We start from the raw sequence: 15,197 nt of genomic DNA, 5'->3' as shown, positions 1-15,197 counted from the left end.
AGGGATCCCCTACGGCTTGACACACTCTTGCACACGCGCAAGACCTCGTCTCAGGCTCCTGCCCGCTCCTCTATCTTCCCGGACCCCTCCAGGAACGTGTGGACTACAAGTCCCGGAAGGCCTCGGGAGCTTGGCTCCAACTGCACGTGCGCGCCCAGCTGCCCGCCGGAAGGACCGAGCCTGACTGTGTGTTTATCTCGTTGGGGACTGAGACGTCGGTTGGCGCGCAACGGGTTCTAGGCTGCAGGCAGCGCGAGGACCCGCGGCCCCGCCCCGGCCCGGCCTGGCAGGTAGTCTGGGATGGATTGAGGCACAGAGAAGAATTAGGGGGGCTGGGGACGCCCATGCCTGGGGCTGGTTGTCGTGGGGGAGGGGCCTGAGAGTGATAAGATGGGGGTGGGGAGGGATTTAGGGGGATGATGGGAAAAGAGAGAGTTAATGGGGGGAGGAAGAAGGCCTCGGGGAGGATGGTGAGGAAGAGAGGTGGGAGAGACCTGGTGACTGGAGGGACCTTGGAAGGAAGACTGGGACGTGAAAAGAACAGAGGGGTAGCTGAACATAATTGGGCATGGGGGGGCGGGGGATGCAGCTCGGGAGAGGGAGGCAGTGCTGTGCAGAGAGGAGCATCCGCAGCTAGCTTAGAGGGCTCACGGAATATTCGCTTGTATTCCTTGCATGGAGATGGATAGAGGGGAGGGCTGTCGGGCACAGCGTGGAACTGTGGGAGAAGGAAAAAAGGAGAAAATGGCCAAGCCTTTCGGAGCCAGAAACGGGGAGTGAAAATTGACCAAAACCCAGGGATGAGGACGTGGCCGCATCGAGGTGGTCAGACGAGCTCCACCATGGAAGCATGGCAGCCCTGAGCTGGAAGGAGCGCTCTACACCCCACCCCACCCCCCAGACCTGGGCTTGCTCACCCTGGGGCCTGAGTGCTCCTCTGGCTGGAGCTGCTGGCCTCTTCTGTGCGGTGTTTTATCTACCTAAAGAGGGGAGTGGAGGCCACAAGGGTAGGAGAAGGCTTTCCATCCACACCAGCCCAACTCCAAGATATTTTGGTGGGAGAGTGGAGTCATGAATTGAGGGTAGCTCTCCAATGAATGGGGCTGTTGATTGAAAGTGTGGGATTGGGGGAGGTGGTGGGAAGGGGGCTGTGGGGGTGGGGTGGGGGAGATGATTGTCACACCAGCTGGAAGTTATTTCCCTTCCCTGGAAGGGGCCTCCCACATGGGAGCTTTTTTTGTGCCTGAGCTTTGGCCTGGCTCTTCCCTCTGCCAGGAATTCTTGAACAGGGAGCAGATGATCCACCCAGACTTCAGCAGGTGCCTGCCAGCAAGGGACTTGCCTGAAAAGAGCCCTCCAATGCACCCGTGATCAACTAGGTTGGAAGGCTATGGGCTTTGTCTCCCACCCCAACCCCCAAGCCCAGCCTCCTTTCAAGGAGCCATGTGAGGGGCCAGCTACTGGAAATGGGATATTCTGGACCACACGATCATGGGTTTGGGGACCTGGCAAGAAAAAAAAAAGGCCTCCTCCCTGCTCTCAGCCCGCAATCCTCAGCAAGCATAATACCGTTCTGGCTTAAGTTCCCAGTCTTGGCAGCTTCTCAGGCCCAAGCTGTGCCCGAACTCTGCATGCCTGGGGTTGGGGGGGCTGTCCTGAGCAACCACAGGGACAGCAGCTCAGCCTGCCTGACAAGAGCTCTGGAGGTTTTGTGGGGTAGCTGTCCTGGGTTGGTCAGGGCACTGTTGCACTCAGAAAGCCTAAAAGCTTTTCTGCTTTAAAGCGTCAGTGCCAGCTTTCAATGAACCCGTCTGGGGCCAGCTGAGCTATTAATAGCTGAGAGTATTTTTTTTGAGATCTCCTTTTCCCCACCTTGAAGAACACAGGAATCTAGAGAGGTGGCTACAGTAAGCAGAGCGGAGCCCGGGGGCAACACACCCTGCCTGGGAAGGGGGCTTAGAGCTCATGCCAAGCCAGGGTACCAGGCAGCGCCTGCAGGAGTTGGGGGGCAGCCAGCGGGAGGAGCAGATGCCAAGCCCACAGTTAGGTTGAAGTTGGCTGTTGAAGAACAGTGAACTAGGCCTGGTTCCCTGGCCTCGGCAGCTCCTCTGGGCCCCAGGCCAGCCACCTGAGCTGTGTGAGCAGTGTCCCCTGCGGAGTGGTGGGTGGTGTGGGAGGTCCCTTGCCCCTCCTTTTCCCTCCCCTCCCCCTGAGGTGACCCTTGGGAAGCAAGGGCTAGTCCTGGGCAGAGCCACAGTGAGCAGAGAGAAGAGGCCTCTGAGGATCGCTCGTCTCACTTTTCTGTGCAGGTAGCAGAGGCGGCAGGCCGTGCCGGGGGGGCATGTTGCTGTGAGCAGTGGCCCAGGGGATGTTACGGTGGACAGTGCACCTGGAGGGCGGGCCCCGCAGGGTGAACCATGCCGCAGTGGCTGTCGGGCACCGGGTGTACTCCTTCGGGGGTTACTGTTCTGGCGAGGACTACGAGACGCTGCGGCAGATAGACGTGCACATTTTCAATGCAGGTAAGCCCGAGGCTCGCACCTCCCCGGGTGCTCACCTTTGGGAGGGCATTGGATGGCTGGACAAGGCTTGGTTGTGTGGTCTCTGTTACCAAGGGGATTTAGGGAGGAGTAGCTGTTTTTTTTTTGGGGGGGGGGGCGGAAGACAAAATGGACAGTGTGAGGGAGGTGCCCAGGTCTAAGCAGAACTGTGCCCAACAGTATCCTTGCGTTGGACAAAGCTGCCCCCTGTGAGGCCCGCCGTCCGTGGGCAGGCTCCTGTGGTCCCCTACATGAGATATGGACACTCCACCGTCCTCATCGATGACACAGTCTTCCTTTGGGGTGGGCGGAATGACACCGAAGGGGCCTGCAATGTTCTCTACGCCTTTGACGTCAGTAAGTATGCGTGGCGGGGGGTGGGGGCTGGTGGCTGGGGTCCTCTAGGGTTTGAGGGGGACACGTTGGAGGGGCTGCTGCCCTTCTCTTGCTTCTTTCAGATACTCACAAGTGGTCCACACCCCGTGTGTCAGGCACAGTCCCCGGGGCTCGAGATGGACATTCGGCTTGTGTCTTGGACAAGATCATGTATATCTTTGGAGGCTACGAGCAGCTGGTATGTCTGGGAAGAAAGCTGCGGGGTAGAATCGGAGTGAGAAACGGGATGGGGAGATTTAGGGTGTACGATGGAATGGGAGGCTTTGGCTGGTTTGCAGGTTTGACCAAGGGCCCAGAGAAGTGGGATGGAAGACCCAGTGAGACCATTGGCCCCTTTCTCTTCCCACACAGGCAGATTGCTTTTCCAATGACATTCACAAGCTGGATACCAGCACCATGACATGGACGCTCATCTGTACGAAGGTCTGCCCCTCGCTACCCTCTCCTCCGTCAGATACGTGGTTGAAAGCTGCCAGCAGGTCCTTCGTGCTCCCTGTGCTAACCCCTGCCCCATTCCTGTGTTCTTGCCAGGGCAACCCCGCGCGCTGGAGGGACTTCCACTCAGCCACAATGCTGGACAAGAACATGTACGTCTTTGGTGGCCGGGCCGACCGCTTCGGGCCATTCCATTCTAACAATGAGATTTACTGCAACCGTATACGCGTCTTTGATACCAGAACCGAGGCCTGGCTGGACTGTCCTCCCACCCCAGTGCTGCCCGAGGGCCGCCGGAGCCACTCAGCCTGTGAGTGTCTCCTGTTCCTTCTCCAGGGAGCTGCTCTGCCCTGCCCTGTCCTACCCTGCCCTGTCCTACCCTGCCCTCCTCCCACTCACCTCCGTCCTACTTCCAGTTGGCTACAATGGGGAGTTGTACATCTTTGGTGGCTATAATGCGAGGCTGAACCGGCACTTCCATGACCTCTGGAAGTTCAACCCTGGTAAGACTTTTGGCACTCCCTCTGGGGAGGGGTCGAAGAGGACAGCCCTGAAGAGGTGAGGGGTGAGGGGACGGGAACCGGAGAGGGTATCTGGGTTGGGCAGGTGTTGAATCTGGATATAAATTTCTCTTCAGTATCCTTTACTTGGAAAAAGATAGAGCCGAAGGGGAAAGGTCCATGTCCCCGCCGACGCCAGTGCTGCTGCATCGTTGGTGACAAGATTGTCCTCTTCGGGGGTACCAGGTTAGGATGAGAAAGGGGAGGGCTTAGGGCAGGGCCCAAGTCGAACTAATGCCGAGCAGGAAGAATGTGAGCAGCAGGGTCTTCCTGGGCAGTTTTCCTCCTACCTTTGTCTGTCTTGATCCCCCACAGTCCATCTCCCGAGGAAGGCCTGGGGGATGAATTTGACCTCATAGATCATTCGGACCTACACATTTTGGACTTTAGTAAGTACAGTTGGTTTTGAAATGCTGCTTTTATCGGATGGTGATGCTACCCAGGACTGGAATGGTCTGTCCATTCCGACCATCTCTGTCCTCCCATTCTTCTCCTAAAGGCCCGAGTCTGAAGACCCTGTGCAAATTGGCCGTGATTCAGTATAACCTGGACCAGTCCTGTTTGCCCCATGATATCAGGTATAGGAAATGTTGGGAAGGAGGGGTTGGCTGAGGGGGAGGGAGCATCACAGGCATGGACACTGTTGTGCTGGTGACAATGGAAGCAGGTGAAATGCCCACTCAGATCTCAACTACACAGTTGTTTTGTTAGCACGGGGAGAACCAGCTGCCAAGCCACCAAGTTTGGGAACCCCTGGCTGACATTAGCCCCAGAGTTCAGGAGTGTCCTGGCTACTCTGAATTCCCCTCCCAGATTCAAGTCAATCACCCAAAGTTACCTTATATAGAAGTCATTCTAAGACACTTCCCTCTGATTGTATCAAGTGCTGTGTAGCTTTCAAGTTGCTGGAGAGTCTGCCTACTGAGTGGGGAGAGTACAAGGATGAGCTGGGGGATCCCCGGCTGGCCAGTGTGGTACTGTGCAGGCCGTTGATGCCAAGGAGACTGCCTAGGGTCTTAGCACAAGGAGGACCTTGGTCGGTCTTGAGATTTGGTGGGGTGGGGTGGGGTGGGTGAGGGAAAGGCATGGGAACAGGAAGGCCTGGCTTTCAAACGATGGGACCTGACAGCCCAAATAGGTATTCTTGTGGAGGATAGTCTGGGACCACGGGTCGCAGGTACTTGTACTAAGTGGAGATAAACAAGAAATGTGCACAAGCTGAAAGGTGCCGAGGTGGCTGCTATTGTATTTGGTGGTGGGTGGGGTCTGATTGTTCAACCTATTAGGGCCAAATGAAGAGGTGCTTCAGCTTTAGGAAGTTGGAGGGACTGGTGTGTTTGTAGCTTGGGGTAAGGGCTCCCCCTTCTGTACCTTCTGTTTGTCATTGTTGGCCTTCCAGGTGGGAGCTGAATGCCATGACCACCAACAGCAATATCAGCCGCCCCATCGTCTCCTCCCACGGCTAGGAGCAAGTTTCTGCCGCCGCCTCTCCTCCCGAGCCTGCTGTTGTCATCTTTCGTCTACCCCTGCCCGCCTTGTCTTGCACCTGCCTGCCCCTTCAGACCCTGGACTCAGTATAACTCCACCTGGAGTTGTTGGACTAGAGGTGTATTCTGTGCTGTGAATTTAGTGGGGAGTTGTAGGGGGAGGGTCAGGTCTGCCGCCCGACCCTCTTGGGCCGAGGGCCCCTTCCCCTTGGTGCTCTGTCCCCGTCCACCTCTGATGGCTCCTGGGCTCCAGCTCTGCCCCCACCCCCCGGCCAGCCAGGATCTGCTGGGAAAGGAAGGGAACAGGCGGTAGGGAGAAGTGAGCAGCGGCTCAGCCACAGGAGCTCCCCGTCCCTTGCTCCCAGCCTCACGTTCCCAGTTGTCCCCCTGCTTGAGCCATGAGCATTATTGGCTGGGAACTGAGAAGAGTCGCAGCTGTTGGCATGAAACCTTCTCCCTGACCCGGGAGGCGGGGACCAGAAGATAATCCCACCCTTTCTGAGCGGTCTCCATCCCCAGAAGCCCAGCCTGCTCAGATTTTATAAGAAGGAATTAAAATCTCCAAACGTGGGTGTAGTGTGATGTTTGTGTGTGGGCGGAGGTGCCCTGAGGATCTGGCTTCGCAGCGAAGAACCATCACGAAACCAAAGGTCACAAGACCTGGCCCCAGCGCCGTGCGACTCGGGTAGAAGGTCGCAGAGCTGTCCCTGGAGCAGGTTCTCCTTGGGACGCGCTCCCGGCGCCCCGCTGCGCCGGCTTTTCTGTTTGTCACCTGCTGGAAGCCGTCTCCCGGAGCGCCGGAAGCGGAGGGGCGGGAGCCGCGAGCGGAAGTGACGCCGTTCCTGCCGGGAGCACTCGGAAAGGATGGCGGAAACCCGGTCTGGCGGCCGGCGTCCTCGCCGTTCCCGGGATGACGGGGAGTCTGGGGCCGCGACCCCGAACCTGCCGAGGGGTGAGGGCCGGGGATTGCTTCCGGAAGCCTGGGGAGGCAGCGGTGGTGGTGTGGGGGGAGGGAGCTCACGTTCAGCCGAGTGCTGAGTCCTCAGTCGGGGCTTGGTGGTGTTTGAAGGTGTCCGGGCTGTGAAGAGCAGGGGTAGCAAGTGGCCGAGGAAGGCGGGCCGCGAGCGGCAGGTGCCGGGAACCGAGGCGGGGCCGCCTGCAGAGGAGGCTTAGTAAGTCGATGAGAAACGTCCCAGCGGCCTGGGTCATCTGCAGACTGGAGGGCATCTGCTTGGATGGTTTGCTTCTGGAATCCGTTGTGGGGATTTCGAGATTGCCACGATGGGCAGCTGATGTGTGGGAGTGGTAAGATCAGATTTGCTTTTAGTTACCTTAGGCTGGAATGAGGAGCAAACCGTTGAGAGGGGTGAGCCCAGCAGGAGAGACTGAGGTGGGGTATCGCTGAAGATCTGCTTTAAAGCAGGTTAGCGGTGGGCGTTGGTCCCGGTGGTTAACACCTGCGGCCTTCCAGCTCGCTGCCCCACACGGAGGCTGAAGTCCTCAGGTCCTTGCCACCGCAAGGGCGATCTGGATTGAGTTCCCATCTCCTGGCTTTGGCCTGTGCCCACTGGGTATGTGATTGCCTAACACGCTGTGCCATGACACTGGCTCCTGTTGGGAGCATTTGGGGAATGAACCAGCCAACAGGAATTGTCTTTTCATCTCTCAAATATTTTTTTTAGAAAATGGATAAAAAGTAATTCTTTTCATCTCCTGGAAAGGCAGAATACAAGAGATCTTCCATGCACTGATTTCCCCCAGTAGCTTCAGCAGCTGGGACTGGGCCAGGTTAAAGCCAGGAGCCAGGACTTGGATATGGATCTCCCACACAGGCACTTGATCAGTCATATGTTGCTGTCCCTTTGTTTTCAGGAAGCTGGATCCCAAGTGGAGTTGCTGGGATTTTTTTTCTTTTTCAAGTTTTAAGAGCTATCTACTAGGGCTAGCGCAATGGCATAGCACTCTAATTGTCCAACTGCTGCACAGACGTCCCAGTCCCTGCTACTCCACTTCCCATCCAGCTCTGGCCTTTGCAGCCATTTGGGGAAGTTAACCAGTGGATGCAAGGTCTCTCTCTAACTTTTTTTTTTTAAGATTTATTTATTTTTTTTATTGGAAAGGCAGATCTACAGAGAGAAAGGTCTTCCCACTACTGGTTCACTCCCCAGGTGGCCACAGCAGCTGGAGCTGAATCAGTCCGAAACCAGGAACCAGGAGTTTCCAAGTCTCCCACGTGGGGGCAGGGTTCCAAGGCTTTGGGCCATCCTCTGCTGTTTTCCCAGGTCATAAGCAGGGGAGCTGGAATGGAAGTAGAGCAGCCAGGATACGAACCAGCGCCCATATGGGACCCTGGTGCTTTGCAAGGGGCAGATTAGCTAATTGAGCCATCACATTGGGCCTTCCCTCTGTAACTCTTACAAGTAAAATAAATTTGAGTAATAGTAATAACTGTTTACTGAGGCCAGAGTCTTGGCATGGAGGGTTAAATCACAGTTGTGCTGACATACCAGACACTACACTTTGGATCCACTTCCTTGTCAGTGCACCTGGAAAGCAGTGGAGGATGGTTCTCGTGCTTGGGCTCTGCCACCCATGTAGGAGAGCCTAATGAAATCCCAGGCTCTTGGCTTTGGCATGCCAACCATTCAGCCATTCGTGGAGCAAGCAGCAAATGGAAGATCTGTAACTCTGCCTTTTATATAAATAAGTAAATGTTGTTGTTGTTGTTTAAAAAGGGGGGTTGGGCCTGGTGTGATGGTTTAGTGGTTAAATCTTCACTTTGCGAGTGCCAGGATCCCACATGGGCGCTAGTTCATGTCCCATCTGTTCCACTTCCCATCTGCTTTCCTGCTTGTGGCCTGGGAAAGCAGTCAAGGACGGCCCAAAGCCTTGGGACCCTGCACCTACATGGGGGACACAGAAGAAGCTCATGACTTCAGATCAGCTCAGCTCTAGCTGTCCTAGCCATCTGGGGAGTACATCAGCAGATGGAAGATCTTTCTGTCTCTCCTTCTCTCTGTAAATCTGATCTTTCTAATCCAAATAAATAAATCTTAAGAAGGGGGGGAGGTGTTGGCATTGTGGTATAGTGGATAAAACTGCTGCCTGCAACACTGGCATCTACTAAGGACAGCTGTTTGTGTCCTAGCTGCTCCCATTTCTGATCCAGCTCTCTGCTAATGACCTGAGGAAAACAGCAGAAGATGAGTTAAGTGTTTGGGTTCCTACCACATATGTGGGAGACCCAGATGAAGAGCCTGGCGTCACCTGGCCCCACTTGTGGCCATTTACTTCTGAGGAGTGAACCAATAGATCTTTCTGGCTCTCCTTTCTCTATAACTCTGCCTTTCAAATAAATAGATCTTAGGGCTGGCATGGTGGCTCCATAAGCTGCTCTTCCACCTTATAGTGACAAAACCTCATGTGAGTTCCAGTTCATGTCTTGACAGCTCCACTTCCCCTCCAGCTCCCTGCTTATAACCTGGGAAAGCAGCAGAGGATGGCCTGGGTCCTTGGTTTCCTGTACTCATGTGGGAGAATCGGAAGAAGCTCCTGGCTTCTGTTTTCGGATCAGCTCAGCTTCAGCCGTTGCAGCCATTGGAGGAGTGAGCCAATAGAAGATCTTTCTGTTTCTCATTCTCTTTGTAAATCTGCCTTTCCAATGAAATAAATAAATCCATGTTTAAAAAAGAGAGATCAAGAGAGGTCTGTGACTAGTTCATTCCCCAAATGCCAATAAAAGGGACAAGCATTGTGGCAAAACAGCTTAGGCTACTGCTTGGGACAGCCTCATCCAGGGTGCCTGGCTGACCCAATTTCGGATCCAGCTTCCTGTTAGAAGCAGCAGATGGTGGCTCAGGTCTTTTGGTCCCTTCTACCTCAGTGGAAAGTCTGGATGGACTTCTTGCCACCTGGCTTCTGCCTGGCCCAGTCCCAGCTGTTAGGACTGGATGCAAACCAGCAGATGGATGATCTCTCTTTTCCTGTCTGCCTTTCAAATAAACAGACATCAAGAGGTGAGAAAAAGAGACGATGGCTTGAGGTGCTTCTGACCTTAAGTGTATTCCTTTCTTGGCCAGCTGAAGCCCTGGGGAGCAGAACAGCTGGGGCATCAGGTGGCAGAGTAGCACCCACACAGTCTCACTGATGGGGCGTCAAGTAGTGAGCGGTCCTCCGGCATCTTTCCTGTAGTAGGAGTTGCTGAGCCAGGCTGTGTCCTCCCCTGTCACATCTCACAGATATGTCTAACATGTCATTCGAGGAGCTGTTGGAATTACAGAGCCAAGTGGGGACCAAGGCATATAAGCAGTTGGTCGCTACAGATGGCACTAAGAAGCAGGACTCCAGACCACGTGTCCAAAATGCATGTGTTGCCGATAAGCACAGGTGAGCATTGGGGCCGTCCTCGCAGCGGGGGGAGACCTGGGGCCTTGAGTAGGTGGCTGCTTCCTTTGAGGGGAGGGACAGCTGCACATCCTTGGCCCAAGTCTGGAATTCCCTTGAACTGTCCTTTACTTTTCTCCATAGGCCCCTGGAAATGTCGGCCAAGGTCCGGGTGCCGTTTCTACGTCAAGTTGTACCAGTCAGCAAAAAGGTGAGGCAGGGGCAGAAAGTCATTACTCAGGGAAGAGAAACTCAACTGTCTGGTTGAAATTGTCGCTCTGCTCCCTAAAGGTGGCCCGGGATCCCCGCTTTGATGATCTTTCAGGAGAATATAATCCCGAGGTGTTTGACAAGACGTATGAGTTCTTGAACGACATCCGAACTAAGGAGAAAGAGGTGTGTGTTGGGAGGCTGGTCCCTGGGCTTCTAGGGATTGAGGGATGCGGTGTAGCTTAGAGCGCAAGGCACAGCAGAGCAGGAAGCAAGGTCATGGGCAGATTCAGCTCTCTTTAACTTGGTTTGTATGGCTGCTCAGATCCTGGCTCAGCAGTTCACTAACTGCGTTCCCCCCAGCAAATGATGCTTTCTCCTTGTGGTAGTTTCCTGATCACAGAAAGGGTGGTGGTAGTCATCTCATGTCACTGCGTCTCTGAGTGACTTGGAGTCTCTTGCAGTCCTGCTGGGCATGAGGTCCTGGCTGGCACCCCAGCACACTCTCTGTCGTGTTACTCTTCCCGTGTGCAGCTCGTGAGAAAGCAGTTGAAGAAGCACCGTTCTGGGGAGGAGCATGAGAAGCTGCGGCAGCTGCTTCAGCGGATGGTTAGTGGCCTACAGCTGCCTGAAGCAGGGCAGCCAGTGAAGGCGGGAGTGGGGGTGGGTGAGGGTGTGTGTGTTGGGATCTCTTGGTCACCTGTTGGCTCCTGGGGCTCTCAGGAACAGCAGGAAATGGCTCAGCAGGAGCGGAAGCGGCAACAGGAGCTGCGCCTGGCCCAGAAGCAGGAGCGGCGGGCGCAGGCCCAGCAGGGCCACCGGCCCTACTTCCTGAAGAGATGTGAGTAGGCCCTCAGCTTCCACAGGAGGTGCAGCAGGTGCCTCCTACTCCAGGACAAATAACAGGGAGGCGTTATTTGAAAGCGGGCTGGTGCCCTTAGATTGTGGCAGAGTTATGGCTTTATCTCTGTCTCCCATCACCCTCCCCCACCCCCAGCTCTCTGCTTTCCCCTTGCTGCGTGGTTGGGTTGAGTGTGACTGGGATCGTCTAAAAATTCAGCTTGGCCTCTTGGCCGCAGGCACTGCTGAGCCCCAGTAGTTCCCGAATGCTAGCCTGATGGCCAGGGCAAAGGGTGAGGGGGGCACCCATGACTCACCGGCTTACTCGCACCCTCTCTGTCCATAGCTGAGCAGCGCCAGTTGGCCCTGGCTGAGAAATTCCAGGAGCTGAAGCGCAGCAAGAAACTAGACAGCTTCTTGAGTCGCAAGAGGCGGCGGAACGCGGGCAAGGACAGGAGGCGTCTCCCTGTGAGCAAGGAGTAGCCCGGAGCTGTCTTATAGGCATGGCCAAAGCTCCTGGCAAAGGCCAGGGCTGCCCTTGAAAGGACTACACAGAGAAGTCCTGAGGGCGCTCGGTCTGCCCCAGGGCTGCCCCCAAGACATGGCACTGTAGGGTCCACTCCTTCAGCCTGGGTCCTGTCTTTGCGATTGGTTCCAGTCCAGAAGAGAGGTTGTGGAGTCTGTTCGGGGCTCCCAGGCCTGAGAATTGTTGTAGGAGCCACTTCATGAAGTTTTGTTTCCATATATATATGTATATAATATATTTTTTCCCCTAATCACTGCTTTTTTTTTTTTTAAAGATTTATGTATTTTATTACAAAGTCAGATATACAGAGAGGAGGAGAGACAGAGGAAGATCTTCCGTCCGATGATTCACTCCCCAAGTGAGCCGCAACGGGCCGGTGTGCGCCGATCCGAAGCCGGGAACCAGGAACCTCTTCCGGGTCTCCCACGCGGGTGCAGTGTCCCAATGCATTGGGCCATCCTCGACTGCTTTCCCAGGCCACAAGCAGGGAGCTGGATGGGAAGTGGAGCTGCTGGGATTAGAACCGGCGCCCATATGGGATCCCGGGGCGTTCAAGGCGAGGACTTTAGCCGCTAGGCCAGGCCGCCGGGCCCCACTGCTTTTTTTTTTTAATGAAACGGGGATGTATATGGCTGGGAGAGGTAGGTACCTAGTGCCACAGGATCTGCAGGGTCAACAAGTGCTGGTCAATAGAAGCAATTCCCAGCTATTGCCCTCGGCGTCGCTGACAAGGCTGAGGGAAGTCCTGAAGGAGTGGAGGGCAAAGCCCAAGCAGGGAGAAACATCGCAGTGTGGATCCGGGAGGTGTCCTCCCCTGCTTTGCCTTGATCACTGCAAGGGTGTGCTGGGGGAGCAAGCACTTGGTCTGTGCATTGTGGGAGGGGGACCATTTCTTCCCTCCGTATTTGTGGTGTGGAGTTTCCCAAGCATGCAAAGGGGTTCCAGTGATGGTGGCTGCAAGAAATCATCAATGTCCACCTTGAGATGGTACTGGCCAGGGCCACTGTGGTGGGCCAGTGTGTGGAGTCACCGGCAGCCCATGTAAGTGCGGTTGAGAGACCTGGCTACTCCCTGCTAATGCACCCAGAAAAGCAGTGGAAGATGGCCTAAGTGCTTGGGTCCATGCTACCAATAGGGGAAAACTGGGTGCAGCCCGACCTACCCTGGCTGTTTATGCTCATTTGGGAAATCAACTGGTGGATGAAAGGTCTCTGTCTCCCTGTCTCTATCTTAAATAAAAACAATAATAAAAAAGGTATTAGCTGCCCCAGGTTTTCAAGCAGCTGCTACTCTAGCACGGATCCACAGGCAATGCAGGAAAAAGCTTGGTGCCTCAGCTGTACACTTTTTGTTCTGAGAGTTCTGTTGTGATATGACTCACATTCCATGTAATTTATCCATTTTTCTTTTTTAAGATTTATTTATTTTATTTGAAAGGCAGATGTACAGAGAGGAGGAGAGACAGAGAGGAAGATCTTTCGTCTGATGATTCACTCCCCAAGTGGCCACAATGGCCGGTGCTGCACCAATCCGAAGCCAGGAGCCAGAAACGTATTTCTGGGTCTCCCACATGGGTGCAGGGTCCCAAAGCTTTGGGCCATCCTCGACTGCTTTCCTAGGCCACAAGCAGGGAGCTGGAAGGGAAGTGGAGCAGCTGGGATTAGAACCGGCGCCCATATGGGATCCTGGCACATTCAAGGCGAGGACCTTAACCATTACGCTATCACGCCGGACCCAACCCATTTGTTTTTAGCACATTCAGAAGAGTGTGTGTGAGTCGTTCCACAATCCGAACGTTCTGACATTGCAGAAAGAATTCATGCGTGTTAGTGCTTACCTTCCTTTTCCTCCCTGTCCCCCACTCAACTGCTTCCTGTTTAGATCTACCCCTTTGTGACACTATAATGTTGATGGGAGTCCATCTGCGTTTTAGGAGGCTTTTGAGGGGAGGGCTGGGGGAGTTAGCCTTGACAAGTGCAGGACCCAACCCACTGTAGGAGTGGAAGGAATGTGCAGATGATGATGGCACACTTGTGCCCCCTGCTGCTAGAAATGCCAGCTGCTCTCTGGGAATGAGAGGTTCTGACAAGAGAAAGATGGTCAAGGACAGGCTGGTGCAGGTGACAGAAAATGGGGCTACACTGGAGTTCAGAGCTCCCCTGGATTTGGGGCGTTGCTCTGCCAGAGTCGGGGTGGAGTAAAGCCGATCAGCTGGTGGTGATATCTGCAGGATGTCAGGGCATAGCTAAAAGCTGCAGCACCTGCGCATGAACAGGATGGGCCTGTGGGCATCTTTCGGCAGGGAGATGGGGACCTTGCAGCCCCATCCTCTGCCGCTGCATACAGCACGTGCTGCCCTACTAAGAGCCCAGAGCAGGATGCTGGAGAATAAAAGCCTTGGGAGTTGTGTGTGAGCTCAGGACAAGGGCATGACTAGAACCAGGAAGACAGGTCATAGGTACTTGAGGGACAAATGGCAGGACCACCAGTGCTCTTAGGGCTGGCAGGTTCTGCTGATGGCCGCTAGCGCTACCATGGTCCAATACAAGATACTTCACAAAGTTCCTAGAAAAATGGGACTTAAAGGTAAGTTCATTTTAGTACTTTTTAAGATTTATTTATTTTTATTACAAAGTCAGATATACAGAGAGGAGAGACAGAGAGGAAGTCTTCCTTCCAATGATTTACTCCCCAAGTGAGTGCAATGGCTGGTGCTGTGCCAATCTGAAGTCAGGAGCCAGGAAGTTCTTCCAGGTCTCCCATGCGGGTGCAGGGTCCTAAGGCTTTGGGCCACAAGCAGGGAGCTGGATGGGAAGTGGAGCTGCCAGGATTAGAACCAGCATTCATTTGGGATCCCACCACATGCAAGGCGAGGACTTTAGCTGCTAGGCCATTGCACCGGACCCTAGTACAAGATTTATGTTTATTGGAAAGGATTTATAGAGAAGGAGAGACAGAGAGAAATATCTTTGTCCACTGATTCACTCCCCAAATGGCCACAATGGCTGGAGCTTCACTGATCCAAAGCCAGGAATCCAGAGTCTTCTCCTGCATTGGTGCAGGGTCCCAAGGCTTTGGGCCGTCCTCGACTGCTTTCCCATATCCAGGGAGCTGGATATGATGTAGGACTGCTAGGACACAAATTAGCATCCACATGGGATCCCAGTACATACAATGCAAAGACTTTAGCTGCTAGGCTACCATGCTGGGCCCTGGTGCAAGTGGTAAAAACTATTTAGACGAACAGGTCTGCAGAAGGCTTGGGGGGCAATGTGTGTTATGTAAAAACTAGGTTTGGATTTCAGTTTTGTGCTGCAACATAAACCTGTGCCTCCTTCTGCCTCTGAGCTTTTTGAAGTCTAAAATAGTGCCAAGCAAGCATACGTCCCATGTCCTCTGCAGCCCCTCATTTTCTTGCCCCATCCTGAACGCACCACTTTACCCAACTTCCATTCCTATAGCTCTCGCCTTGGCTGCAAAGAACCATGGATTTTTCCCTCCTCCCCAGTGGCCTGGACAGGCTGTAGGCTGTTGCAGCCCTGGGTTCCCTCACATACCCACCTAGGTACAAGTGGGGCAAGAGGAGCCAGTTGCAGCAGCAAGGGCAGACCTGGCTTGCCAAGGGAACTAGGTGGCAGCTCTGTACAATAGGTGAGACAGAAAAGGAAGAGGGGGGAATGGGCTTGCGATTGCAGCATGCTAACTCAGCATCAGCATGAGAAGGGGCCCAACCCCACCTCAGTTCATGCAATCCCCTGTGCACAGCGCGGAAGGGCAGACCTCCACCCTTACCTGACCATGAACCCTGTGTTGTCTGGTG

The 15,197-nt window shown here is 54.5% G+C and overlaps 2 protein-coding genes across 5 annotated transcripts; both read left to right on the top strand.

The window, feature by feature from the left end:
- Positions 1–76: 76 nt before the first annotated feature.
- Positions 77–5,988, top strand: KLHDC3 (kelch domain containing 3). 3 transcript variants are annotated; one of them, XM_058662752.1, is made up of 12 exons: positions 77–290; positions 1,276–1,379; positions 2,310–2,522; positions 2,721–2,897; positions 2,999–3,114; positions 3,288–3,359; positions 3,468–3,681; positions 3,788–3,874; positions 4,009–4,117; positions 4,247–4,320; positions 4,431–4,509; positions 5,331–5,988. In XM_058662752.1, exons 3-12 carry the CDS (start codon positions 2,369–2,371, stop codon positions 5,395–5,397), a joined length of 1,149 nt encoding a protein of 382 aa, XP_058518735.1. In that variant the 5' UTR covers positions 77–290; positions 1,276–1,379; positions 2,310–2,368; the 3' UTR covers positions 5,398–5,988. The 3 variants fall into 3 exon arrangements, with proteins under 3 accessions (XP_058518735.1, XP_058518740.1, XP_004590439.1); XM_058662757.1 differs by having other exon boundaries at positions 1,249–1,379; XM_004590382.3 differs by lacking the exon at positions 1,276–1,379 and having other exon boundaries at positions 78–290.
- A 254-nt stretch (positions 5,989–6,242) lies between these two features.
- Positions 6,243–11,454, top strand: RRP36 (ribosomal RNA processing 36). Of its 2 annotated transcripts, none has more exons than XM_058662816.1 (7): positions 6,243–6,370; positions 9,657–9,804; positions 9,946–10,012; positions 10,093–10,197; positions 10,546–10,620; positions 10,735–10,852; positions 11,198–11,454. In XM_058662816.1, exons 1-7 carry the CDS (start codon positions 6,283–6,285, stop codon positions 11,332–11,334), a joined length of 738 nt encoding a protein of 245 aa, XP_058518799.1. In that variant the 5' UTR covers positions 6,243–6,282; the 3' UTR covers positions 11,335–11,454. The 2 variants fall into 2 exon arrangements, with proteins under 2 accessions (XP_058518799.1, XP_004590568.4); XM_004590511.4 differs by lacking the exon at positions 6,243–6,370 and adding an exon at positions 6,768–6,841.
- Positions 11,455–15,197: the final 3,743 nt, after the last annotated feature.

The sequence above is a fragment of the Ochotona princeps genome, chromosome 1, assembly GCF_030435755.1.
Source record: "Ochotona princeps isolate mOchPri1 chromosome 1, mOchPri1.hap1, whole genome shotgun sequence".
In the NCBI taxonomy this organism is placed as follows: domain Eukaryota; kingdom Metazoa; phylum Chordata; class Mammalia; order Lagomorpha; family Ochotonidae; genus Ochotona; species Ochotona princeps.
This window is presented reverse-complemented; position numbering and strand designations above follow the sequence as displayed.